At 43.9% G+C, this 27,870-nt stretch overlaps 1 protein-coding gene across 2 annotated transcripts in view; it reads left to right on the top strand.

The window, feature by feature from the left end:
• The window catches only part of RTN1 (reticulon 1), a 127,943-nt gene extending 106,522 nt beyond the window's left edge, over positions 1–21,421 (top strand). The window contains exons 1-7 of one of the 2 annotated variants that reach the window (XM_069856811.1): positions 2,588–2,936; positions 16,293–16,500; positions 17,618–17,756; positions 18,644–18,713; positions 19,099–19,145; positions 19,232–19,290; positions 20,789–21,421. In XM_069856811.1, coding sequence (XP_069712912.1) covers positions 2,876–2,936; positions 16,293–16,500; positions 17,618–17,756; positions 18,644–18,713; positions 19,099–19,145; positions 19,232–19,290; positions 20,789–20,831 — 627 coding nt within the window. In that variant the 5' untranslated portion in view covers positions 2,588–2,875 and the 3' untranslated portion in view covers positions 20,832–21,421. Of the gene's footprint in view, positions 1–2,587; positions 2,937–16,292; positions 16,501–17,617; positions 17,757–18,643; positions 18,714–19,098; positions 19,146–19,231; positions 19,291–20,788 lie in introns of those variants that run through there. The other variant, XM_069856810.1, reaches the window with a different exon arrangement.
• Positions 21,422–27,870: the final 6,449 nt, after the last annotated feature.

The following is a 27,870-nucleotide window of genomic DNA, read 5'->3' as shown; positions in this document are numbered from 1 at the left end:
ACAAGCCCAACTCTCTTAGCCTGTCCTTGTATGGGAGGTGCTCCAGCCCTCGGATCGTCTTTGTAGCCCTCCTCTGGACCACTTCAAACAGCACCATAGTCTTCTTATGCTGAGGATTCCTGAACTGGCTACAATGCTCCAGATGAGGTCTCACAGGAGAGGAATAGAGGGGCAGAATGCCCTCCCTTGCCCTGCTGGCCTCTGCTTTTGATGCAGCCCAGGATACAGTTGGCCTTGTTGGCTGCGAGCTCACATTGATGACTCGTGTCGAGCTTCTCATCAACACAAGTCCCAGGTGTTGCCAAGGTCACTCAGTCGACTTGGCTCCTGGGATAGGTGAGTGCATGCTGGAAGATCTTCTTAGCCCATTCACATTTTCTAAGTACATTCATTTCACAGTCCCAGTTCATTTCTGCCTCTGACACAAACACATTGTTCTTGTTACTGATGGCAAAGTGATGAATTCTGGTGCCCATGAACTCTGGAAGTAGTGTGAGGCATTACAATGACATGGGACAGGTCTGTAGAGGCACTTTTCCAAATGGAATTAAGAATTTAAGCAGGAAAATTGATGGTGTGGTTCATTTTGGTAGCCTGGGGAAGGAGATTGAGACCTGAAGTCTGAAGCAAGAAAAATCCCTACCAACAATGAAGTAAAGGAGAAATCATTGCTGTTTCATACAACACTGGGATGTTAAATGTACATGGACCACTTTTCTGTCCAGAGGGAATTTATCTTTTATATCATACTGAGAAATGTGGGTTACAGCAAGACTAAGCAGAGATTTTGTGTCTTCTCACTACTGTGTTGCTAGTGGTACATTCACAATAGCCATGAGCTTCACTGAGTTAGAGGTCTCTTTGGCTATTTTTCAGGGTCTCCAGGATTTAGGAGTTTTGTGTAAATTGTGGCTTTGTTTTATACACACTGCTTATATAATAAGTTCCTCTTATTATGGATTGGCAATGGGAACCCCATCACAGAGCTGCAAACAGTGTGCAGCGCGAAAGCTCTCAATGGGTAGATTTTCTGTTTGCTAAGTGTCTAAGCCAATCAATCTATGCTGAGAGATCATCCCTTGCCAACCTATTTCTTCCTTCTTTTGACAAAGCCAGGAAGAACACAAAATCAAGACTTGTAATATTGTTTGTAGCTTATTTAGTCTTACTGTGTGCAATGACAACTGAAGTAAGTTCTGCACCAATTAGTTAATTATTTCCCTATTAGGAGACTGAAAATGTTGGATTCAAGCCTAGAGCAAGTCTTTTGGGGGATTTCAAAGATGGTTTTGAAACATGAACAATAACTGTTGGCCTCTGTAATCCCAGAATAATTTCCTATGTAAAGGATAAGATCACACTGTGTTGGTTCTTTCCTGAAATTTTGGCTTTCTTCTGTGAGATGAGTTACCTGAGGGAAGGATGAGTGACCTACTACTGCCAGTTGGAGGAGATCTCTGTTAACTCAGGCATTAAGTGCTGTTTGTTTTGAAGCCAAAGGAGCAGAGAGGTTCAAATTCTATTCCAAATGCTGTGTGTGTATGTGACCCGCTGTGTCTGTGCTGAGCTAAACTCAATATAACATGGCTACAATAAAAATATTTCAGAAACTAGCATGATCTAAAAGATGAAATGCAGCCTCAGAGCTGAGAGGTCCCCAACGGGGACTGTCAATGACAGCTGGACAAAGACTGATATGCTGTATCTCACATCTCTCTCCAGTGAAATGTGGTGATTTCTTGGGGAGTTCCTTAATGATTGATAACTACCCTGCTCCCCAAAATCTGAAAAGGCAAATAGATTGGGTGGATGTAAAGCATTTTGTTTCCAAGTATTTACCAAGTAGCATGTGGCCATTGCTGAGTTATGACATCTCTGAGAGGTTACTTACAGTAGTTTATTGATGGGGAAACTGAGGCAAGGGCAATGTCTTATGCTGGGGAAGAGTGTTGAGGCTGGTGTTAAAATCCAGCCATTAGTGGGCTCACAGTCACTACCAAGAGCACACGCTTTTTCACAAATTGACCTGTACGTCTGCACATTTGAATTGCAAATCCTGGTTTATGCAGCATTTTCAGCTACAAGAGGAGGCAGCACTCACAGCCCCCATGCCCCAACCTGGGTGCAGCCTACGATGCTCACTATCCTGATGTAGCAGGGCTTGGTGTGAGGGAATAGGGGGGACCATGCGGGTCACTCCTCCTGCAGGGGGAGAAGGGTGATCCTCAGTGATGTGGGTTCTCTGCTGTTTTCTTCTGTTTCTGGAACAGTCTTGAAAAATACAGCAAACTTAATATTCCTCTGCTGGGGTTGGATCCTGACTGCAGTTTTCTCCTGCCTGTTCCCCAACCTCACCCAGCAGGGCAGAGGTAGCAAAACCTGGAGGGATGAGGGAAATTTGGCCCTCACCAAAAAAATGAAGAAAACAGCGGATTTCATCACTCTCAAGAAATTTCTGGAACACGAATAGTCACAACCATAGAGAACATAGGAAACACTGCTCCCCCACTCGTCCCCCCCCCTCCTCCCACACCCAATTTGTTTTTATTTCTTTGCCATCAGGTTGCCTTAACCATTTCGATGGCTTAGGAGGCTAAGCCGCTGAGCGCAAGCTTTTGATTTGAAAGGGGACTGCATCCCCTTTTCAAAGGAGCCTGCTCCCTAGGGCAACCACATCACACTGCTGATTTGCTGCAGTGGAGACCGCAGCGCGTACAATATGCCCTCCCCCCTCCGCCTGTGCTGCTTACAGCATCAGTCCAGAGCCGAGCAGGGAGACGGGAGCGATACCCGCTAACCCACCCATGCTCGGGAATGCCTGACTGGTAACGCAGTGCCTCCGACGAAAGGACCGGCAATTCCTCAGCCCTCCGAGATGCAAGCCAGTGCTGATTCCACCAAGATGGACTGTCTTTGGAGCAACTGGAAATGTCAGGGTATTATATCTATTCTAGTGTTGCATGCTAGAAGTACTGCATGTTGGAGGAGGCAAAGGCAGGATCCATCCATTTTTCATTGTTCACCTGTGGGCCTTTGCATGCTGTTTGCTCTCCCTCCCTAAGAAGCTTTCCTTTGGGGTAATTTAAGAAAGAAAGATAAAAAGCCCTTAATTCTGTTCTTTGAATGTATTTTTCCCATCTCCAGCTGTCTCGCCCTGAAAGCATCCAGGATACAGCACTGTCTTTCCCACCTTACAGCTCCTTCCCAAAGCATCCGCCCTTACCGTTAGTGTTTATCATTTCTCATCCCTGACTCTCTCCGTTGGGCATGATTTCATACCTTTTGGGCTTTAGGAAAGCTGGATGATGGTGAATTTGTGCCTGCTTGGGCTCACGAGGGTTCCAGGCGGTTGTGCCGGGTGTCTGGGTGCATCCTGCCCACGGACACACCCAGAGTGAGGGTTTAGCCTAGCGTCGACACAAAGAAAACGCAGGTTCGGCAAGAAGTGTGATAGCACTGAGGTGGCCGTGGCATCGCTAGCCACTTTGTAATTTGCTGTGGGATTGCTTTAAAAAAATAAATTAATCCCTACAGTGCTTTCAGGCACTCTGCTGAGCCGTTCGGGGGCAAAATATTGTGATGCTTTTGTCTTGCTGCCGAGTAGGCGAGGGGAACAATAGCATCTCCCTTTTGGGCTTATTTTCAGCTTATTTTGAGCAGGTCGGTGTCTGTGCTGGGTGGGGCTGGCTACCATCCCGGGTGCCTCGGACAGCTTTTCAGCCATTTTTAGTCAGCTTCACACTTCCCAGCCAGCATCCAGCCTTTGTTTTGATAAAAGACATTCTCTGTGACGCTGCTCAGTGGGCAGATTAGAGGCAGAAAAGCTAACGGCTGATTCTGCTGGGCAGGCTGCTGTCTGCTTCGGGTAGGCTTTGTTTGAATGTGGTTTTTAATTTTAAGGTACATGTTTACACTGATTGTACAGTAGAAGATGTTTATGCTCTCAACGGGGTTGAGCATCATCTCATTAAAGGGTCCAAGATGCTTGCAGACATAGTTTCATAAACACAGCTCAGTGGAACCGAAGCCATGAAACCTTCCTGAAATGTTTTTTGGGGAGTGGAGGGCAAGGGCAGATCTTTCAGACAGACGCTTGTCTCTAGGGAGCTTGATATTTTTGCAATCTTAATTCAGCTCCTGATTGTATTTATGTATTTATGGTTTCTAACGAGTAGCTGGAAACTGAGCAGATGCACCTGTTAAATGCCACCCTCCAGCATCTCTGTCTTTCCATGCCTTAATCAAGTGCTAGGGTTTTCTATAGGGTTGCAGGATTCATTACGGGAGAGCCACAACCAAACTTTGGGGTCTATTCATCTGAGCTTTGCAGATGAACTTCCTTCATAGGTGGGGTTTGGGGTTTTTGTTTGGTTTGGTTCCAAAAAAGGCTCAATATTTTGCTGATCCTTATAAAAACATTAATTTGCTGAGTCAGATTGCTGAACCACCTGTATTTAGAGACAAACCAAGTATTTGCCCTATTTATCAGAACAAATATTTATTCATCAATTTTAAAAAGGGAGGAATAACAAAGGGCATGCTGCTATTGTTTAATTATTGATTGATAATAACAATGGGCTTTTTCTCCTTCTGTGCTCCTTTTTTGAAACCAAGAGGTAGATTTGCTGAAAATTAAATGACACAGCATGTCCCATGCTGATTTAAAAAAAAAAAAACAGCCAACAGCTCTGAAAAACTCAACGCAGCTAAAATAAATAATTTGCCTCACTTCCACATCATTTGCATATCTCTTTCTTTTTCTTGGGTGGTGCTTTATAATTAAAAAATGATCCTGCAGAAAACATGAAATGGTCAGAGAATTCTGTCAGCAAAATTCTTTGATCAGTGTCAGATGAAATAGAAGGAATTTAAAATTCAGAAGAATGAAGACTAAAGAGTTGATTCATTGATTCTTTTAATATCTATTATTCATGTAGTCTCTGCCTTGACTCAGAATATCAGTTTCATGCAAAGCTGCATTTTATTACTTAGTTTAGCTGGTTTAGTAGGCACTGTGGTGTTGAGCTGACGGTTGGAATGGATGGTCTTTTCCAGCTGTAATGATTTTATGATTCTATGATTTTGCAAGACTTCATTATCGATTATGGTTCATGTCTGAAAACTGTGGAATATCTCTGTGAACATAAAAGATGCAGACACAAAACTCAGTAAACAGGGAGCATGTTTTTACTGAAATTATGGAAAAACAACATTGAGATTAATATAAGCCTTACTTAGTAAAACAGTCAAGCCTGCATCTAGCTGTATCTCGGGTTTGCCCTTATAGTACTTCTAATTGGTGTAAAATTGGGTGGGGATCTTTAGAAGCTGCAGGAATGCTGGATGAAGCTTTGGCTTTGCCCCGCTAAATCAGCATACTGTTATCTTCCTTGCAACGAAGCCATTTATGCTGCTGCATACGTTTAGAAATATTGGAATGTGCTTTACCTATCCTTCCTGAAGTTACAGCATGATTATGTCAATGGGAGATCATGATACAGCCCCTTAGGGGCACAGGAGAGTAATTCGCCCCCTCTGGGCACACGTTTCCTTGAGAATATTATCATAGGTGGCTTTGAGGAACTGCAGCCAACTTCCACATCCAAGTCATCTTTCACACTGGAAGGTGATGCATTTGAAGTAGGCTGGGATGGAGCCATGCATAATGCATGAGCGTGCGGAGAAATGTCTCTGACCAGGCAGAGTCGTTGTTGTAGGCCTTCGTGTAACAACACGTGATGCATCGCAGTGCGCAGTTCCCAGAGGGGAGCTGCAGGATGAGGTGTGCCTCCAGGTCCAGTGGTGGACCAGGGATCTAAGCCTTCCCCAGGCACTTGGCCCGACTTAGTAGGACTCACTCCCACACCTTGCTGGAGAGGTTTCTCTGGATTAGGGAGGTCTTTGCACCCCAGCTTGGTGGAATTATTTGATGTCAGTGCACTGGTCCCCATGAGTATTGCCTTTTCCACTCTTTCTTCTTCCACTCCAACAGCTTTTGGGTGGTCATAGGTGACACACTTGTTCCTGCAGCTTCATCCTCCTGCAAGACTTATTAAAGAAGAAAATTTGAAAGATCCAGAGGTAAAGGCCTGTGAACCAGAGAGATCCAGAAGAAAAGGCCTGAAGTGTGTCCAAAGAAGAGCTACGAAGCTGGTCAAGGGGCTGGAGAACAAGGAGTGGCTGAGGGAACTGGAGTTGTTTAGCCCTGAGCAGAGGAGGATGAAGGCAGACCTTATTGCTCTCTACAACTACCTGAAAGGAGGTTGTGGAGAGGAGGGTGCTGGCCTCTTCTCCCAAGTGACAGGGGACAGGACAAGAGGGAATGGTCCCAAGCTCCACAGTGGAGGTTCAGTCTTGACATCAGAAAAAAAAATTTCATGGAAAGGGTCATTGGACACTGGCACAGGCTGCCCAGGGAGGTGGTTGAGTCACCTTCCCTGGAGGTGTTTAAAAGACAGGTGGATGAGGTGCTGAGGGGCATGGTTTAGTGATTGATGGGAATGGTTGGGGCCGATGATCCTGTGGGTCTTTTCCAACCTAGTAATTCTGTGATTCTGTGATTTATAGAAATGATCCAAAATATATTCCACCTTATAACTTAATGTGGAAAAGGACTGCAGATTTCATCAAATCCATCTAGCTGACGTATCTCTACTGGGACAGGAGTTATTGAGTAGCATTTTATTGGTAGCTGTTTCCAGAGAAGCAGCTTCCTTCTTGATTGATGTATCAATTGGTGCTGAGAAGATACACCAGCTATTTGTGGGAACATTCCCCCCTTTAAGACTGATAAAGAAATTCAGTAGCAATAATATGGATGCACTCTATTAGCCTGTAACCTCATTGACAGTTCTGAATCTGTCTAATTACAGCTATTATAATTAGACTACAACGGCAGCCAGTTGGTACCATTAGTGTTTTCTTGAAAATGTCATGGGTGAAACTTTCAGCTGGGGTCCACTTGTCTTGTTCAAATGAACTCTCCCTCTTCTCAGCAGTTGAAGATCTCTCCCGGTAGTTAGTTCTTATGTTGGACCTTGGCGGAGCTAAACTCTTGGAACCAAGTCATCGTCTGATGTAACTCATTTTAGCTGATAGATGCACAAACCTACGCTAACTTGTGAGGAACTGACTTCCTCATTTCACAGCTAATTTCCTGTGAAATTTGGATGAAATTTGTTCAGATTTTTTTCCACTTTGAGACTTACTTTCATTTTTTTGTCACTGCTGTCGATGGCAATACGACTACAAGATTAAGAGTTTAATTCGAGGACAAACTCTTAGACAAGCTTCACACTGCTTGACTGTCAACCATTCCAATGAGCACCTTGACCTACGTGGCAGCAAAAAATCAATAGCTTTTCAATAGCTCTGCCAAAATGTGCTCTGCACGCCTGCTGTGCCATGCCTAAATGGACTTACTTTTTTATTCTTTTAAGAATAGCCAGGCAATATTCTTTCATTGCCAGAACAAGGAGAAAAGTCATCCAAAGTAAGATTATCTGAAGGTATTCCACAAAGAGAAATTTAAACTCTAGCAAGAAGGTGGTGAAGGGACAATAGCTGAAGGCAACAGCCCTCCAAGACTACTTTAAATGTTTCTGGGGAGTGAGTTCTGGTGAGCTGATGTCAGACGGGATATTCTCTCCATGTCATATTTAATTCTTACAAATAACATAGGTCTGAGCCATTCATTTTGAAAACTGGCAGATTTCCATATGTTTGGATAGATTTAGGAAGGGTCCAGGTCTGTTATTTTGGTACAGGAGCATCTCAGGAAAGTCAAAACATTTCCATAGTGTTATGTGCATTCAGGGATTCTGCTAGGCCTCCTTGATTTCTGCTTTAAGGTTAGAGCAGTAACATCCTCCACAGAAACTGGCCAAGGCAGGTAGTGATACGCTTTGATGAGCAGGAAGTGGGTGGAGGAGGCTTTCCCCTGCCACTGTATTGAATCCTGGTCTTAAAGCATCTCTCACGTGAAAATGATGATGATACCATCAATAATAATATCAATATCAATATCAATAAAAACATCGATGATAATAATAATGATAACGATAACAACGATGATGACAATGATGATTATGACAATAATAACAGCAACAACAACCTTGTGTGCAGCATGGTTGTAGGGATGATTTTTTTATTGCCAATCCTCTTTAGTTTACCCTAGGCCACTCTGGTCTCCCACATAAGGCAATAAATCAATACTTTGTTGCTCACAACTTGATCTTGTAGATGGAGTAGGGTATAACCTGGAGGGCATCCTGTATCAAGACTTCACTTTTTCCTGGTCCTATTCCTGCTCCAGGTCTCCTCTCATCAAAGTCTGGGGAGCAAGAAAGTCTGAATTTTCAAGTTGATTCTTGGGACAGGTGGATGATAAAGATATAAAACTGAACTGAGGACAGGGAGTTAATGGACAAGGTATGTGCAAGAGGTAGAAGAAGTATGGAGAGATCCCTCAAGGCTGGAGATAAAGGATAAGGAGAGATGCATTGTGAAACAGCACAGATAGATAGTCTATCTTGGCTCTGCTGTTAATCACAGCAGTCCCTTGAAGCCACCAGACTGCTCATTAAGTTGTGTATCCATCTGTATTCCACTTGAATCAGATCTGTTGTCAGGAGGGGAGCAATGACCACATTGGGTTCTTCACTGGAGAGAAAGGGGAAAGCCTGGTCCTGCAGTCTGTGGTTAAAGCTGCAAACTGGAATTTCTTTGAGATTGACTTGGGTTCAAAGACTTGCAACTTTCTTGCATTTGCTGTCAAGTATTGTTGCTATATTGACAATGCTATAAACAAGACTGCCCTTCTAAAAATAAGTTTCCTGATCTTTTCACTGCCAGTAGGTATGAGAAATGACTTACGAAGTCATTTATATTTATGAAGCCATGATATTACACTGCATACAGAATTAAAGGCTGTGTGTAGAACAGTTTTTCTCACTTCTCATTAATACTAATATTACATCGGGAATAAAGCTGTACAACCCATTGGTTTTACCTCCTCAGGAGGCCCAACAGGACGTGCATTGTGGGGAGTGCAGCCTGATCACATCTGAAGGTGTTATTAGTATGCTGAATAGCATATAACGTTTTATTCAATCATCAAGGCCCATGGGCCTCATTTGAAGGCTGGATATGAGGCTTTTGCACCACTTTTTGTATGACTTCCATGTAAATGCTGCTTGATGCATTTTCCGTACATTTGTTGCAGCAGAGGAAAAACTTGCAAAGTCAGAAAGAGAGAACAGATGGTTTCAGAGGATGGGAAGGAGAAGCTGTGGAAGATGTGAATTGTCTAGAATGTGCTCAGTTGATCTGCATTAATTTTAATCTTAAAAAGCTTTCTTTGAGATGTGGAATGGAAAGATCCCTATTTCTTTTACAGAATTATTTTTCAAAACCATAACCACACAGGAGTCTGTAGGTGTGAGGACCTTTTAGCTACAAGTTGGTTTGGCTCTTTTTTTCTCCCTCTGGGATCTCTGCTTAGGAGCCGTGGACTGCAGATGCCCAACGCTACGGTTAGGGGAATCACATAAACCAACAGAGCCTAATCCTCATGTTTCCACAAGGTCCCCAGGAGAATGGGTTCAGAGGCATCACTACTTAGTCCACCTTGGCTGTTTCAAGTTGGTTACCTCTTGTTCCAGCACTGCCCTTTCCAGCCCCCTGGTCTGTTTTCTGCCTTTTTTGATGCCAAATATCAAGAAGCAGAAACATTTTCTGCTAGAAGTCATGATGAGAGCTGGGAGAGCTTTCTGGTCCTATACTCGGGAGCAGTTCCTTGCTGGCACAAGTATTGCATGCTGCTGCTGTTATTTATATTTGTGAGGTTATTTCTAGCTTGCCCTGCAACCATTGGTATTTAAAAGCTACTCATATTAACAAGTGGTTACTTGCATCATAGAGTTTTTAGCTTTGTGCATCATTAGTTTGGGGGTTGGCCCCAAATGAAGGACTCACATTAGTTTAATAAGATGAGAGTTGGGGTTCTTCAGCGTAGGGAAGAGAAGGCTCTGGGGAGACATTATAGCAGCCTTCCAGTACTGAAAGGTGCTACAGGAAAGTTGGGGGAAGGAGCTCTTTATCAGGGAGTGCAGGGATAGTACAAGGCATAGCAGTTTCAAGCTGAAAGAAAGGAGATTTAGATGAGATATTAGCAAGAAATTTTTTACTGTGAGGATGGTGAGGCACTGGCACAGGTTCCCAGAGAAGTCATGGATGCCCCCTCCCTGGAGGTGTTGAAGGCCAGCCTGGATGACGCTTTGAGCAACCTGATCCAGTGGAAGGTGTCCCTGCCCATGCAAGGGGATTGGAACTGAATGATCTTTAAGGTCCCTTCCAACCCAAACCATTCTATGATTCTATGATTCTGTGATTCTACAGCTAAGACTGATTTGGCACCCTTGAAAACTTTTTCTTTCAAATGGAAGGCTATTGGAGTAACATTTTACAAGTTCTACTGTCAGTTAAGTAAACATGGGCAGGTGATACTTTCAGATAAATAGCTCATTCGACATGCTTCTCCCAAAAAATTCTTCAAAGGCAGTTGCAGTGACCTGCAGCACTGCTGTCTTAGAGATGGCTGAGAAGTCCTCCTTAAGAAATACTTTCAAGTCTGAGCCAGTTCTGGCAAAACCTTGAGTCCTTTCATACCTCCACAAATGAGCCAGAGCTCTGATGGGTTGAACTGGAAGGAGTGCAAAGTGACTGACACTGCTTCCCTCCTTCCAGAAGGCTGAAGGGAGAACGTGGAAAGCTACAGCTGAACAGCTTCTGCATCTTAATGGGCATGGTCAGGATTTACAGTTGGGATTTTCAAAACAGAGGGAACCCAAACCTCTGTGATGCTGATTTCAGTGCCTGTTTTCCAAACCCGTTTGCAGACTTTAGGTAGTTTGAAGTTGGCATTTTGTCTCTGAGATGTGTATCTTGCTTAGCCAGGCAGACTGAGCCACTGTCCAGTTGCATGCAGATCACATATCAATAGGCTCACGTGGCACCGGCCTCCTGCTTCATCCATATTCAGTGTGCGTTGCTCAGAACCGTGCTATTGTAGTCAGGTCTGGGCAGCGCCATGCACACACACACATGCTGTCTGCAACACACTCTGCTCTTGCAGGACCCTCCACCGCACTAGGAGGTCGTCATATTTTCACCACAGATTGAGCGAAGTGCTTAATTATTATGTCATTAGCTCATGCTGTGAGGGTCCCCTTCTCCTTCTCTGGGGAACGCAGAAGAGCCAGACTCAAAGCCTGCTTCATCCTGGCCAAGCCATGGATGGATATCACCCATCCTTGTGGTGATAGGACAAGGGGGAATGGGTATAAACTGGAGAGGGGCAGATTTAAATTAGATATTAGGAATAATTTCTTCACCATGAGAGTATTGAGACACTGGAGCAGGTTACCAAGGAAGGTTGGGGATGCTCCATCCCTGGAGGTTTTTAAGGCCAGGTTGGATGGGGCCTTGGGTAACCTGATCTAATGGGATGTCCCTGCTCATGGCAGGGGGGGTTGGAACTAGATGATTTTTAAGGTCCCTTCCAACCCTAACTATTCTGTGATTCTGTGATTCTAAGCATGGAGCCACTGCTTGCTGGCAAGTGGCCCTGCAGTGAGGTGTGTGCGCAAAGGTGCATGCTCCAACTCATCTGCTGGCCCTGCTGTCCTCATACTCAACACATCGTCATGTGCTGGAGAGGCTGCTCTGAGCCTGAGCAGTCGTCTCTTCAGTGTGCACAGGAAGGGTCGCAGGCATGAACACGCAGCAACTCTTCATCAAAGACTAGATCACCATTTCTGTTTTGCAACTTATTAAAAGGGAGGAAAACCATTGGGTTGATGAGCATTTGAGGAAGTTGTTTGCTGTCTTAATCAGTTTCATATGAAAGTAGATGAAACTCAAAGCAAACATATAAATGTAGTGGACAACTTTATCTTTCATTTTCAATCCTGTTTAGAATAAAAAATAGCATGCAGAGGAGATTGGTGCTCTCAGTCCTGGATTCACCTGATGGTGAAGGAGCAGAGTTCACATGGCTTTACCCCTTGGTATCTGTTTGCAGTGCCACACACCAGGGTGACATGTGCTTTTGCTCTGGTGTAAAGATTACAGGAGAAAATGGCACCCTAAGGAAGCCAGGCAAACAGTCCCAGTGAGGGGATTCTCCACCCAAGGTGCCTCTGCCCGCTTTTAAGAGATTTGTTTATGTAAGGAAATGTAGGACAAAAATAATTTTAAAAGCCTTTGAAGTGACTGAAGCTGCAAATGAAGTTGAAAACATGGCTCTGATGCATAGCTCAGGTATTTTCAATAGCATCTAAATTCGAGGGGAAATGGTACAGCTCAAATCCCTGAGTTCTGAGGATGAAAAAGTGCTTTCACCAGGGAAGGCCATGGACCATAGCTGGACTCCACCAATCTCCACTGACTTCTAGCTCTGAACTTTCCTTCTCCCTCCTGCACTGCCTTTTGCCAGGCAGATTTGTCTGGCCCCCTTTCTCCTGAACGGAGAGGAGGAGGAATGGCTCCAGGAGCAACAAATCCTGCCCAAACATCTGGATGTGGCAGCAGGGCTGCAGCTCCCCATCCCTTCGAGGCAGACAAGGAGAAGACAGACTTGGTTCCTGCCCTTGAAAATCCAAGCTGACCTATTGCAGGCAGAGAAGGGGGCAGGGAGGCAAGTTGTGTCCTTAGGTTGGGCCTGGGTGCTGGGAGAGCCACATGAAAATCTTTCAACTCGTATCTCCCTCCTTTGTGCTGAGATTTTCCACCTAACAGTCGGCACATATTTTTTCTGTGCATGTGAGAATATTTGCCTCAGGTCTAAAAGGCACAGCATCCTTCTCTTCCAGGTCTCCTTTCGCTGGTGAAAGAGGCCAGATGCCTTTTCATCTCCTCTGTCACGCACACACATCCCCCCCCAGAACTGTCTCATTTGGCCTCTATCCATCTTGCTCTGAGTTGTGGCAAGTCTTCCCTTACCTGATACAGCATAGTAAATATCCCAGTCATTTTGTGGCAGAAAGGGGCAAGTTTCAGGATATACACATACCTGGTCACATTTGTCTTGAGTCATTTGGCATTTTCCTTACTGAGGGGAATGAGAGAACACAGTTTGCCATCTCTCTGTGTGAGAATACAGCCCACTTCCAGTCTGCGGGAATATGAGGTAGAATCATTGAATCATTACGGTTGGAAAAGACCTCTCAGATCATCAAGTCCAGCTGTCTGCCCAACAGCACCATGCATACTAAACCATGTCCCAAATTGCCACATCTACACATTTTCTGTACACCTTCAGGGAAGGAAACTCTGCCACTGCCCTTTTCAACCTCTTCCAGTGCTTCACCACTCTTGCAGTAAAGAATTTTCTCCTAATATCCAATCTAAACCTTCCCTGGCACAACTTGAGGCCGTTTCCTCTTGTTCTGTCACTTGTTGCTTGGGAGAAGAGACCAACACCCACCTCACTACAAACTCCTTTCAGGCAGTTGTAGAGAGCAATAAGATCTCCCCTCAGCCTCCTCTTCTCCAGGCTAAACAGCCCTAGTTCCCTCAGCTGCTCCTCATAAGACTTGTGCTCCAGATCCTTCATCAGTTTTGTTGCTCTTCTCTGGACACAATCCAGCATCTCCAGAGAGGGCTCAGTTGCTTGTTTTAGGTGTTGTCATCAACAGATATTAACTCAGGGAACTGTAGTGAAATGGCCTTTTGTATTGTTTGGCTCAGCTCTCATTTTTTTTTTGCTGATCAACTACCTACATCCAGGGTACTGTTTTCTCCTGGTGCGTGGTCATTTTCATCAACAGATGATGCTACACATGCAGCATCCCAAGCTAGCTCACCTGTGCTTATTTCATGCAATGTGAAGGTACTGTGTGATAAAAAATTAAGTATCTCAATAGTGAGATTTGCATAAACTTCCAATACTGTCCTCTGACAAGGGAATTTTCAAGCATAAAAATGTCTGGGCTATGAATAAAACCTCCTGTCCAAATGCTCAGTGGTGGAAGCACTGCCATTACTGTGCTGCAGAATTTTGCAGTGCCTTTACTGAAAAAGAGTATGAAAAATGGTACAATTGTACACTTGTGTTCTGGATGCCATTTTGTAAGGATGGTTTGTGAGTTGCACCCTCCAGTACCTCAACACTGTAAACAACTGGTGGAGCTCTAGTTACCTATATCAACACAGCTGATCCTGCTGCTAAACCCCCCCAAAACAGGTCTGTACTCTATGTTGTAACTCATTTTGAAGCATTCCCTAGTCCATAAACCTGGGTTTCTGCAGGAAAGAGACCTGGGCATGTGTCTGGAAAGACTCTGTCCTGGTCCCTGGTTTGTAAAGTCAGCACTCAGGACCCCAGCACATGCCACCAAGATTCCCATCCATTGGCTTCCATGCAGCCCACAAACCTGTGCATGTGTGCTCATGGTCACAGGTCCAGTGCTGAACCCTGACACTTAAAACTATGAAAGCTGTCATATTGTGTATATTGTATCACTGGAGAACATAGTAGGATGTAAATACTGCAGGAAGAGAAAAGAGCTCAGTAACACAATAGCAGTTTTTGCATTCAAGCCCATCACTTTGAAAAGCAATGCTAATATGTGTAATAGTAATGAGTAATATAGCTCATTGACTCAAGGCAAACATGCCATGGTGACTCACAGCTTTTGGAGATTAGATGATAAGAACTACTAGGCTGGATTAATTTTGTTTCTCTTAGTATTCTTGATTTTTTTCTTGACAGATTGCAGTTTTTCTGAGTTTACTCTTTGTTCAGAATGATTTGACAAGTGGCATCTATGAGATCTGTTTGGCTGATGCTGCGCTCAAGCTGTTCCTTAGGACTTGTGCAGTGTGAAATTAAAGCTGTTTTGCTTAGATTGTCATGAACATGTTCTTTGGCCAGATGAAGAGTCCTCTCAGAAATGGATTATTATAGAACCACAGAATCATAGAATGGTTTGGTTTGGAAGGATCTTTAAAGCCTATCCAGTTCCAGCCCTTCTGCCATGGGCAGGGACACCTCCCACTGGATCAGGTTGCTCAAAGCCTAATCCAATCTGGCCTTGGACACCTCCAGGAATAAGGCATCCACGACTTCTCTGAGCAACCTGTGCCACTGCCTCAGACCCTTCACAGTAAGAAGTTTTTTCCTAATATCTAATCTAAATCTCCTATCTTCAGTCTTAAAACCGTTCCACCTAGTACTATCCCTGCACTCCCTGATCAAGAGGAATGGACTGGATGTTCAGCAATTATTTAATAGAACTTTGCTTTTAGAGAGGCTATTCCTGATGGTAAGATTGTCTGCTGGAGGGGTTGGAATAAACTATACAAAATGGGTGCAAAACACTGTCAAATATAACTGCTTTACCAATGTAAAAATGCATTGGTTGAAAATGGTTTTCTGCACTTGTTTAGTTCTAACTAACACATCCCATGGGTCTAGACAAGGAATGTTATTGAACAAGAAAAAAGGTGGGTTTTTTTAAATATTTCTGACATAGTTAGATTTGCAGTTGCAAAAGGGATTCATGCTGTATTTTAAGATCCCATCTGAAAAGTTGTTTCCTACCCGTGTAACTATTAAGCAGTGGTAAAACCAAGAGTCTTTTTCTTTCCCAAAACTTAGGAAATAATAAAATGATATTGTCAAAACTTGGAATGGGAAAGTTTTATTGTGGCTAACCCTAACTTTCTCGTTCTTTTACATTCCTGGGCAACCTGCTATAGGTGAACCTACTTTAGCAAGGGATTGGATTGGATAACCTTCATTAGGTCCCTTCCAACTCCAACCATCCTGTGATTTGTCAACAATTAGAATTGAAAATGCTTGGATGAAGCATTCAGTATTTGGACTTGTAACAAAAAAAAAATCCAGCTTCCAGAGTGGCTGAATGCAAGTTAGAATAAAAACTTCCCTACAACCCTTGCAACGACACAAACCCCAGCTTGCATTTGTCTTGCTTCTGCAAGAGACCTGCCATGCTGCGTCTGGAGATATTCATCCATCTTATGTAACCCAGACACAGATTCATGAAATACAGTGATTTTGAGTAGGTCATGGGTTGTTATTTCCCCAGTGTGATGCTGAAGTCACATCACTGCTGCTGTTGAGGAGTCTCTGTTGATGCTGATGTGAGCAGGAGCATCACTCATCCCTTTACCCTTCTGCAAGGACTCTGAGCATTGCAGTGTTCAGCATGGCTATCCTTGATGCCCTTCCAGTTTGTGCTTTTAACATGTTGGTCTTCTCTCCCCAGCTATCGACCTGTTGTACTGGCGTGACATCAAGCAGACAGGGATTGTGTTTGGCAGCCTCCTCTTGCTGCTCTTCTCCCTGACCCAGTTCAGCGTCGTCAGCGTGGTGGCCTACCTGGCCCTTGCTGGCCTCTCAGCCACCATTAGCTTCAGAATCTACAAATCAGTCCTACAGGCTGTGCAGAAGACGGATGAGGGCCACCCCTTCAAGTGAGTGATTTGCAGTCATGGCCAGAGGCCGTTTCTCTTGAAAAAGGTGCATTCCCAGTGGCAATACACATTTCTTCAGCTGTTTCTTTATACTGGAGAAAGTTCTTTTCTTGCTCAAAATAGGGTAAATAATTTTTTCAGTTGCCCAGTGTCTAAAGAGTTGTGAGACTGTATTGGCTCAGATCCTGGAAGGAAAAAAAAACAACACAAAACCCATTGTCCTCTGAGACACGACATTTTTTTTCCTGAAATTCAAAAAATCCAGAAAATTTGAAGCAAACAGAGAAAAAGAGTTTCATTCAGAGTAATGATAACACAGTGTCTCTACCAGTGAGAAGAATATTGTTTCTGGGCACACTTTTTTGGGCGTAGAGGGAAACTACTTATATCTTTTCTCCAACGCTGCTTGGCTGTGATGTGGCAGTCCATTACCCGAGGTGATGGTACCAGTGCCAATGCCAGTGCCCTCCCCACCCTCCCCAGGGTCTGGGTGGTTTGCTCCAGGAAAGCATCAATCCTTTCTCCTCTGCTGTGCCATCAAATTGGTAAGACAATAGAACCCATCTAGTTTGCAAGCGCACACACACACACATGCTCAAAAAAATGTCTTCTTGGTGTGCTACTCCTTCTATTTCACTTGTGTTGGTTCTGAGATGCAGTTCATGACATGAGCGTAACTCAAAGGATGGAAGAGAGAGAAGGGAGCATTGCTGCCAAAGGTGACATGCGGCCAGACAGCAGCTTTTGTTTCTCCAGAGGCTGCCAGCTGGAGATGTCCCCTTCTGTGGCAGCAGATTTGCACAGAAGTTTGGGGGGGACCACTCTCCACAGCTAGGATTTGCTTCCACCTTTGGGTGGAGTAGAGAGGGAATCCATCAACACCTGTGTGAGGAGAGGGCAAAGCTGGAGGCAAACAGCCTGCAATTGCCCAGGGAGGTGGGTCATGCAAGGCGAAGACAGTGTGTGCTGGTGGCTCTGTGCCTGCAGGAAGGGGGATGTGTTGCTACAGCACAAATAAATGAGGCGTAGGGAAGAGGGAGTGATGCGGAAGACAGGCACGAGTGTGAAAAGCAAGTGAACTTACCTGGGGTGGTAACTGGACCTGTGTTTCTTGCAGAGCTTACTTGGAGATGGAAATGAATCTTTCACAGGATCAGATTCAGAAATACACAGACTGCCTCCAGCTATACGTCAACAGCACAGTCAAAGAGCTGAGGAGACTCTTTCTTGTTCAGGACCTCGTGGATTCTTTAAAAGTAGGATTGCTTTAAATATTTTTAACCCCTCTCTAGAGGATCAATCTACATTTCAAAGGGCTGCATCCCATGTTGACAGTGTCATCATAAAACCTAGCTTTGTATAGGTCCAAATGTAAAATTTTATCTCCTTTTTGAGTTCCAAACTGCTTGCTTCCAGCAGTTTATAGGTTTGGCAATCTGCATTTGGATTAATTTGTTATAATACAGGAGTTACAACAGTTGCAGGAACAGCTTATGTCCACTGCAGTTCTAGAAGCATCTCTGCCTTATGCTTTCTATGACTTGTCACAAATTAGTGTGTACCCCTCTAATGCCTCTGTTAATCTGAATTTCCTCTAACATTGACATTTCCTGCTATAGGGGAAGGGCTTCTTTCCCTCCTTGCTGAGACAATTATTTATTTTCAGCCCTGAGTCCAAGTAAGTGTTCCTCAGGGCAAAGGGAAGATCATTAAGAGAGCAGACATGGGTTAGGATTCTAAAGTACTAAAGAGTTTTAGAAAAACATCCCTGATAAAAAACATTTTTGATTACTGGTATTACGACTGTGGGAGCTGTTACTAACCTATGTGGGAAGACCCCTTTCCTCATCAATATTGGATGCAGAAATCTGCCTATGCCGTGCTCAATGCAAAGTCTTAAAGGCATGCGATTAGCCTTAAACATACATGAAAGCTCAGCTAAGAGGGTGAGAAGCAGTGAATAGCAGAATAGAGAATGGGGTTTATCCACCCAGAAAAAATACCTACTTCCTAATTTGCCTTACTTAACAACTCCCTTTACACATTAAAAAAGGCTGACATGCTATTAAGTTAACTAGTTAAGTAAACTGATTTCTTCTGCTGCCAGCACTGAAGGTGATGTAATGATCTGCTTTTCATTTAGTTTGCAGTACTAATGTGGCTGCTGACTTACGTGGGAGCCCTCTTCAATGGCCTGACTCTTCTGATAATGGGTAAAAATCAACATTTCTCTTAAAAACTGTTTTTAAATTTTACTCCCTTGCGATTTCTCCTTAGACAAAATAGCCTATCCTTGTTGTGCCTTCCCCACAGTTAAACCATCAACATTTATTTCCCTTTTCAGTAAATATTCATTATTCCCATCATATTATCCCTCCTGCTAGAATTACTTTTTGGTCTATGGTTTCACAGCTACTAGTCCCAGAGCAATGGGAAATTCCATATTTGGGAGTTTTGAGCAAAGTTAATTTCTAATACGAAGATCCCTGGTGGATCAGCTGACCAAGTGGTGTGATACGTGTTTGTTGCTGAAGTAGGTCTCTCCTCTGGGGGAATCCGATTGGCAGGGATATAACAGTGTGCTCTTTTTCTTCTCAGCTGTGGTCTCTATGTTTACTCTCCCTGTTGTATATGACAAGTACCAGGTAAGTCTGCTCAGCATGGTTCAGGTGTCTTGGTGGTTCTGCCTTGTTGATGCCTGATTGACTCGTTCTCGTTTTGCTCTTTGCAGGCACAGATTGATCAATACTTGGGACTCGTGCGGACTCACATAAACACTGTTGTGGCAAAGTGAGTTGAGCAGCAGACGTGACCAGGAGTCGTGCTGCGAGGTTGCGGTGTACTGGGGGTGGCTAAGAGCCAGGTGGTCCCAGGAACAATGTGCCCTATGAATGGTGTCCTCCCCAGCTCCCAGCATGTAAGAGCCTGTGGGAAGGCAGATCCCTGGAGGAACATAGTCCTTCTCAGCTGAGCACAGACTGAGACAGAGCCATGACATCCTTCTGTCCCTTCTCCTGCCCTTTGGGGGAGCTGTGGACAGAGCAGCCCAGCCAGGGACTGATGTCCCTACTTCTATCTGGCCAAGACAAATAGGAAGGGATATGTTAGCTCACCTCCCCACTGACCACTCCAAGCCTGGGGTTTTGCATTCAGGGACCTTGTCCTTTAGAGTTAATTATACTGTTAATGAACAAAGTGGGAAATAGAACACCACTCTGTTACAGAAAGAAAATACATGGAAGCACCATGATCCTGTGTGTTTCAAACCACAATGGAACAGATGGAAGGCCTCGATGAATTTTTTTCTCCAGTCTGCTCTAGTTCCAAGTGCCTGCATAAAAAGCTTTTGTGGGATCCCTCAGGGCACAGTGAGGGTCTAAGCATAGTTCTCAGTACGTGAGAGTTACTGAAGCAGGATGGCTGGTCTGGAGGCTAGGTCCATAGGTCTCAACACTTTGTATCCATGGCTTTGCAAAAGTTGGCTGAATAACAGGTAGCCAATAAAAGGTTAAAACCAGTGAGGTACAGAGAGCAAATGACCCATGAGGAGCTGCTGAGGAAACTGCTCTTGTTTAGCCTGGCAAGGAGGGATCTAGGGTTTGATTTCATAGTAATCTGTAAGTACTTGATAGGAAGTTCCAATATGATAGAGCTAAACTCTTCTCAGTAGCGGCAGACATTATTAGAAGGAGCAACAGCACTAGTCCGGCCCAGGAAGTTGATGTTGAACATGAGGAAAAACTCTTTTTTACTAGGAGATTAGGAGAGCACTGGAGCAAGCTACGCAGGGAGGTGTCAGAACCTCCTTCCTTGGATGTTTTCAAGATGCAGCAAGACAAAGCTGTGGGCAACCTGATTTCACATTGGTGATAGTCCTGCCTTACACAGGAGCTTGATTTAAAGGTTTCCAGACGTCCTTTCCAGCAAATATTTCTGTGATTCTGCAAAACCCTTTGCCTTGGGCAGGACTAAAAGTCTGTATTGAAAATTCTCTTTTTTAAGCTTCGTTCCTGGCTTCTAATAAACCACAGTAGAATAACAGAGTGGGCAGAATATAACTGAGCATATCCCATAGTCACATGAACCACCAAAACCCAGGCCAGTTACAGCCAGGGGTCTCTAAGAACACATAGATGGGCATCACCTCTTTTCCTTATTAAACTGTAGTCCATCTGTTGCAATAACACACTGAGTGCAGGCTAGAGTCTAACCCTGGGTAAGACTCCAAGTGGGGATCTGCTGGAATGGAATAACTACTTCATCATATATTTTTTTTCTTTATTTCTAGGATTCAAGCTAAAATCCCAGGTGCTAAAAGAAAGGCAGAGTGAAGTAAACATCAAGAATCCATCAACTGCGGTAGTGAATAATGGGGGAATCTGGAGTGAAACATCTCTATTCTTACACTTTACTGGAAATTTATCGTTCTTTTTTTTCTTGACACCATAATCTTAGAAAAATAAAACTCAGAAGCAGTGCTTTCCCCCTGCTGCTTCTGCACTTAGAATATTTGCAATCACTTGTGTCAAGCACTAAAGTATAGTAAAGAGAAAAGTGTACTAGATGTGGTTTTTTGTGTTGCTTATAAAGTGCATGTTGGTGAGAGCCTAAATAATATTGACTTTTTTTATTTTATTTTTTTAGTGTTTTTCCTTCTTCTATTGGCATTGCTTCTATAACTTTTAATGTTACATGTGGCTAGGGGCTTTCCTGCTTAGTGCACTGATGCAATAGTTAAAATTGCTTCTACGTCACTGGGTTGCTGGTTGGATTCATCTTTATTAACTATATAGAATTGTAGACTGATGTTTTAGTGTTTTCCAGCACAAATAAAATAAACAGTAATCGGTACTCATGGTAATCAGTTTTGTATAACTCAAAAAAAATGAAAACAAAACCCAGTACTTTTGTCGTAAGGGATTGACAGGCTGATTTACATGTATGGTAACTGGAAAGTTCCAGCATGTTAAATTTATTACAATTTGTATTACATTCTCTGTAGTTCCTAATGGACTTAAATATGGACTCTGAATATTTGCACTTATGTACTTGATACCGAATGCAGAAATAAATGTTACTAAATGTAAAGAGTTCTCCCTCTTGCTGCCACTGGGATTATCTTGACATTTGCAAACTGGACATATAAAGAAACATTTTCTTTCTGCCCTTGAGATCTGCACACACTTTGCCCTTACAAAATGGTACAGTCCGACAAGGTCATCTGTAGGACATGGCCATCAGTTTTGTATCTTGATGAGTACAGAAATAAAAGATCCTAGCACATAATTTGGGGTTTTTTTAGTTGATGTTAAAAAATAACAGGAACATGCCCCTCCCATTTGCTGGAGAGGGACAGCACAACAACAGAGGGCTTTGAAGTTTCCTTATCAACAACCTTGCTGTCTTGTCCAAAATGATCTTTGAAATCAGCTTAAACTAGAGGATCAATACTGAACCCAGAGGCTGGGAACCGAAATAAACATTTGCTGTTGTTCAAAGGTGAAGGTTTTTAAAACCTGGTATTTGAGAACCATCAGACAAGAGAAACAACTGTTGAATATTATCTAAACTGCTTCAAAACAACTGATTGGTGAAATGTGGAATGATTTACCTATTAGTGGAACATACTTGTGGAAAATTATTTTTTGTGTAAAAATATGAACATTTTTACTCAAGTTGCACTTTTATATTTTTCTATCACAAGTTTTTAACCAGCACTTATTTCTTTTTACAAAGAACTAAATCCTTAAACACTGATCTGAACTTTTTGAGTTGAAGTCTTCCCTTAGATTCATTAATTTAATTTACCGCCACCTCAGTCATACATGATCATGGTGACATTTGTCCTATGTCATTTGTCCTAAGTTCTGCTTGACTCTGTATAAACGTACAACCCAACCACCTATGAGAATTCAGTACAAATATCGGTATGGCTGTGGGCTAGTTAATTTTTGTGGCGAGTCTTAAAAAGCCTTGTTTTCATTTAAGGTTTATCACAGAACGCTTTAGGTTGGAAGGGGCCTTAAAGATCACCCAGTTCCAACCCCCCTGCCATAGAGAGGAATGCCACCCACCAGACCAGGCTTCTCAAGACCCCATCCAACCTGGCCTCGAACACCTCCAGGGATGGATGGGGCATCCATAACTTCCTCGGGCAACCTGTGCCAGGTTGCCGTCCTATCCCTGCATTCCCTGACAAAGAGCCCCTCCCCAGATTTCCAGTAGCCCCCTTTAAGTACTGCGAGGTTGCTATAAAGTCTCTGCAGACCCTTCTCTTCTCTAGGCTAAGAAGCTCAACTTCTGAGCCTGTCCTCATATAGGAGGTGCTCCAGCCCTTGGATCATCTTTGTGGCATCCTCTGGACTCTAACAGCCATGTCCTACCTGTGGGCTCCAGAGCTGGATGCAGGACTCCAGGTGAGGTCTCACCAGAGCAGAGAGGGAGAATTCCTTCCCTTGACCTGCTGGTCACGTTTTTTCTGATGGTTCTTGTTTGGAAATACTAGAATGATTCCTGCAGCTCAGTAAGAACTTTTTTTTCTCAATGGAAAACTGATTGCTTCAGCATGATACATGTTGCTCTTGATCAAATAGAATATGTTTGCTTTAGCAGGTGCAGTTTGCACCTTACCTTTAGGTGCCTCATAGACATCCCTGCCAGAGCGCTGAAATGGCCAGTATGTACCCCATGTCTCTAAGGAAGACAGTTCTGCCTGTGCGAGTGTCCTTGAGGATAAAGATTAACCTTCAATGTTATTATTACTTACAAGATGAGTGTGGGGGTCCAAAATATTAGTTTTGAAAATGAGCACATTTAATGTCACATCCCACTGGTCCCATAAATGTGCTCTTCCGGAGCACCAGCAATGCAATTACATCCAACACTAACCTTTTGTAAGATGGAACCCTAGGCATGACTGAAAGGCTGTATTTCCACTATACGGTGAAATCTCAAACCTCCTGGCAGTCCAAATATTCTTTAGACCCTAAATCGATAGAGCCCAAGACCCCATTCCAGCATCACCCTCCCTCAAAACCCACAGCTTTCCACTCCAGGCCTTCACCGCCCTGACTGTACCCCCATACACCCACCTCTCCAACCCATAACTTTTAATTTTATCTTTTCTCACATCCTGCCTTTTCAACCCAGCTCCCAAACTTCCTAGCAGCCCCCCTGTTTTTTCCATGTATTTGGCAGTAACAGCCTGCAAGTGGGCAAGTGCTGATGAGCAGCTGGGATGTGTTAATGCTGTGGGTGGAACCAATTTGGAAAACCATACTGGGAGACACCTGGAGCAGAGGACTTTAGTGAGTGCTTAGGTTGCTTGCGCTGCCCGTGGACACTGTAGCTTTGCTAGGATGATAGCAGCACTTTCCATGACACCTTGGAACATGGAAGACTGGAGAAAGCTATCATGCCTGTAGCTCCCATGACCCTGGTTTGCAAACCTCTGCTGACCCATCACAGAATCACTAGGTTGGAAAAGACCTCTTGGATCATCGCATCCAACCATTCCTATTAACCCCTCAACCATGTCCCTGAGCACGTCCCTGATTCTATTCCCATAGAATCATCGTCCTGTTGTACAACATGCAATGACCAAGCCCCTGTGCACAAATGGAGTGAACGCTTGTGCAACCTTAATGTCCCCTGAAAGGTCTTACTCAGAGCAGCTGTATAGGGAGAGATTATCCCTCCATCTTTTTTGGCTTTCAAACAAGCAATGGAAAAACCCAACACTGAGAGCTATGTTTTAAAACACTTTGGTTTGATTACAGTAGATGGCTGAAGACACCACAACGACTCACACTCACAGCCTGAGCTGTGCTCTGAGGTACATGAGCTGTAAAGCCTTTTTGTTCCTGATCTTTACTTGCATTCTAAGAGAAGTGCAGCCCTAGACAAGCTTGACTGGTAAGAGGTGCAAACTTGTGAGGCTTTCTAGACGAGCAAAAGCTGGGAGCAGCTCACACCACCTGGGTAATACAGCAGGGGAAGAGAGGGCATTACACCATGTCTTCAGAACCTTGTTTGCCAGTGGAACCTGGGTAGGACGCCACATCACTAGTGCTTCAGAGGTCAGCTGCCCCCCACCCCAGTTCAAAGGACGCTTTAATGAGATGTGAGAGTGTATGGATGCTTTGAAGACCCATCTAACCAAGTGAGAGTGTTAGGTGGTTGGAATTAGGTATGTGATAAATATCTTGCCCAAACAGTGTCTTGGGCTGCATCAAAAGAAGTGTGGCCAGTAGGGCAAGGGAGGTGATTCTGCCCCTCTACTCCACTCTCACGAGATCCCACTGGGAATATTGTGTCCAATCCTGGAATCCCCAACATGAGAATGATATGGAACTATTGTAATGGGTCCAGAGGAGGGCTACAAAGGTGATCAGAGGAATGGAGCACCTCTGCTACGAGGACAGGCTGAGAGAGTTGGGCCTGCTCAGCCTGGAGAAGAGAAGGCTCTGGCAAGACCTTATAGTGACCTTCCAGTATCTGAAGGGGATGTACAAGAAAGCTGGGGAGCGATTTCTTTACAAGAGCATGTTGTGATAGAATGAGAGGAGGATGGCTTTAAATTGGAAGGGTGAAGATTGAGATTAGACATTAGGAAAAAATTCTTCACGGTGAGGGTGGTGAGGCACTGGCAGAGGTTGCCCAGAGAAGTCATGGCTGCCCCATACCTGGAGGTGTTCAGGGCCAGGCTGGATGGGACTTTGAGCAACCTGATCCAGTGAGAAGTTTCCCTGCCCATGGCAGGGGGATGAAACTGGATGATCTTCAAGGTCCCTTCTAACTCAAACCGTTCTATGATAGTTACTGAAGAGCTCTGTCAGTGCTTAAAGTCACTTGAATATCTGTCTGTGCCTTGAAGTGAATTCTCCATTGGTAGTTTGATATGAAATGTGAAAACACTCTAACATCATTGGTTTTGATTCCCTCCTGGGTGCCTCAACAGTATTTCACTCTTCTTCTAGCCTATATATTTGCCTCAGAGCTGCTACTGATCTCTTTTATGTATCCTCTGTTATTTAATATTACTCTAGTGAGAGGAGGATCATAAACCACCTCAGTGTCAGGATGGCCCTGGAACTGGGAGGAGATGAGAATGGTAAAATGTTCTTTGAGCGGCTAGTCCAGTTAAAGAGAGTCTGTCTTCTTCTCCACAGCTTTTTCTATCTCCCTGCATGCTTTCAGATGGCAGCTGGCTCCCATCCCTGTCCCGGTGTGTTACAACTGTGAGATTGTCAATGTTTCCTTCTCCATATGGACTCAGGGAAATACGTGGCAAGCCCGTGTTTGCCCAGTGCAGCTTTTCAAGCACCAAGTGTGTTGCATTCCTTCCTGGCTCTTGATATTTTCTTTTCTTGGGCACAGAATTAAAAGATGCTCCATTGGTGATCTTGCAGGCGAGCTTCATGGAAAGCTGGGAATCAATGGAGTGAGGCTGCTGGCTTGAAGGAACTTGTTAAGACTGGCTGGCACGTGCAGCCCCTGCAGGACATATGGTATTTGTATAAGAGTGAAAAGTGTCCACTGATAGAAGAGTCAGTAGCTGCACTGCCTGAATAACAGAATGGTCTCTATTCATTTCTGCCAGGATTTCCTGCTGCTTAGCACCTTTACAGGACAGAGCAGCAAAACCCTGCTATCTGCCACAGCAGGGGAAAGATAACTGAGAGTGGGCAAATCCCTCTCATTCCTGCTCTGCCTCAGCCAAAATGCTGGGAGATGCTGAAGGAGCCAGCATCAAAGCAAGAGGAATGAGTAGAGCTGCAAAAGGAAACTGTCTGCCTAGGAAAACCAAAAGACAAAATAAGCCTGTGCTGACATGCTTTCAGTGAGTGCTTTTCCCTCCTGTCTGCCCCTGAACTAGTCTATCAGACTAATTTCTGATTTTCACTGATTATCAATGCGGTTTGGTCCCAAGACTGCAATTTATGCCTCCTCGTGGTTCTCTTTGTTTAAGCTGAAAAAATATTTCAGTCCAGTGAAGGTAATCATCATTCACGGTAAGGCCCCTTTTGCATATATTTTGCTTTATGAGAGAGCTATAAAGAGAGAATTGGCTACATTTTTATTTCTTCTGTATAGCCCTCTAATTTAGCTAAAGTGATGTAAAGTGGCCCACACCAGTCCAAAAATGTCTATAATACTTTATAGATATGGCTTTTTAAAAAAAAAAAAGATATGTAACATCCAGGCAGTGGAGTGACTTGAATAACAGATGTTATTTTTACACAAAATATTCATTTGCCAAGTTAGACTGGAGGCCTAATTTCATTTCTCCTAATTCCACAGATGCTTGCTTGGAAAAAGCTGCACGATTATTAGTCTGTTGCACTGAGTGAAAAAGTATCACCTTTGGCACAGACTAAATATAATTACTGAACAATTACCAACAGAACATCAGCTTAACTTGTCAGTTATCAGCAAATTTGTGGCTCTTAATTAAAAAGAGATTGGGCTGTGTTGTGGTTTAACTCCAAATGGCAACTAAGCAGCATAGAGCTGTTCGCTCCCTCCCTTCCTGATGGGACAGGGGAGAGAATCAGAAGAGTAAAAGTGGGAAAACTCATGGGTTGAGATAAAAGCAGTTTAATAGGTAAATCAAAAGGCATGTACACAAGCAAATCAAAATAAGGAATTAATACACTGGTTCATAGAATCATAGAATCATAGAATCATAGAATAACCAGGTTGGAAGAGACCCACCGGATCATCGAGTCCAACCATTCCTATCAAATTCCCATCAGCTGGCAGACATTCAGTTATCTCCAGGGAAGCAGGGCTTCATCACATGTAACAGATACTTGGGAAGATAAGTGCCATCCCTCTGAACATTCCTTCCTTCTTCCCCCAGATTTACATGCTGAGCATTGTGTCACATGGTGTAGAATATCTCTTTGGTCAGTTGGGATCAGCTGTCCCAGCCGTGTCCCCTCCAAACTTCTTGTGCCCCCTGCAGCCTGCTCACTGGTGGGGTGGGGTGAGGAGCAGAAAAGGCCTTGATTCCATGTAAGCACTTCCCAGCAATAATAGAAAGATCTCTGTATCATCAATACTGTTTTCAGCACAAATCCAAAACACAGCACTTTACTAGCTACCATAAAGAAAATTAACTCTACCCCAGCCGAAACCAGCACAGGCTGTAACCTTCTTAGACCTCATCTGAGGAAGCAACTCTTGTATTCCTTCTAGTCGCCAACTCAAGTCATAGAATCATAGAATTTTTGGAGTTGGAAAGGACCTTAAAGATGATCCAGTTCCAGCTCCCCTGCCATGGCAGGTACATCTTCCACTGGATCAGGTTGCTCAAAGTCTCACCCAACCTGGTCTTGAACACCTCCATGTTGTGGCTTCCACAAC

This window comes from Phaenicophaeus curvirostris, chromosome 5 (genome assembly GCF_032191515.1).
Source record: "Phaenicophaeus curvirostris isolate KB17595 chromosome 5, BPBGC_Pcur_1.0, whole genome shotgun sequence".
Lineage (NCBI taxonomy): Eukaryota > Metazoa > Chordata > Aves > Cuculiformes > Cuculidae > Phaenicophaeus > Phaenicophaeus curvirostris.
This window is presented reverse-complemented; position numbering and strand designations above follow the sequence as displayed.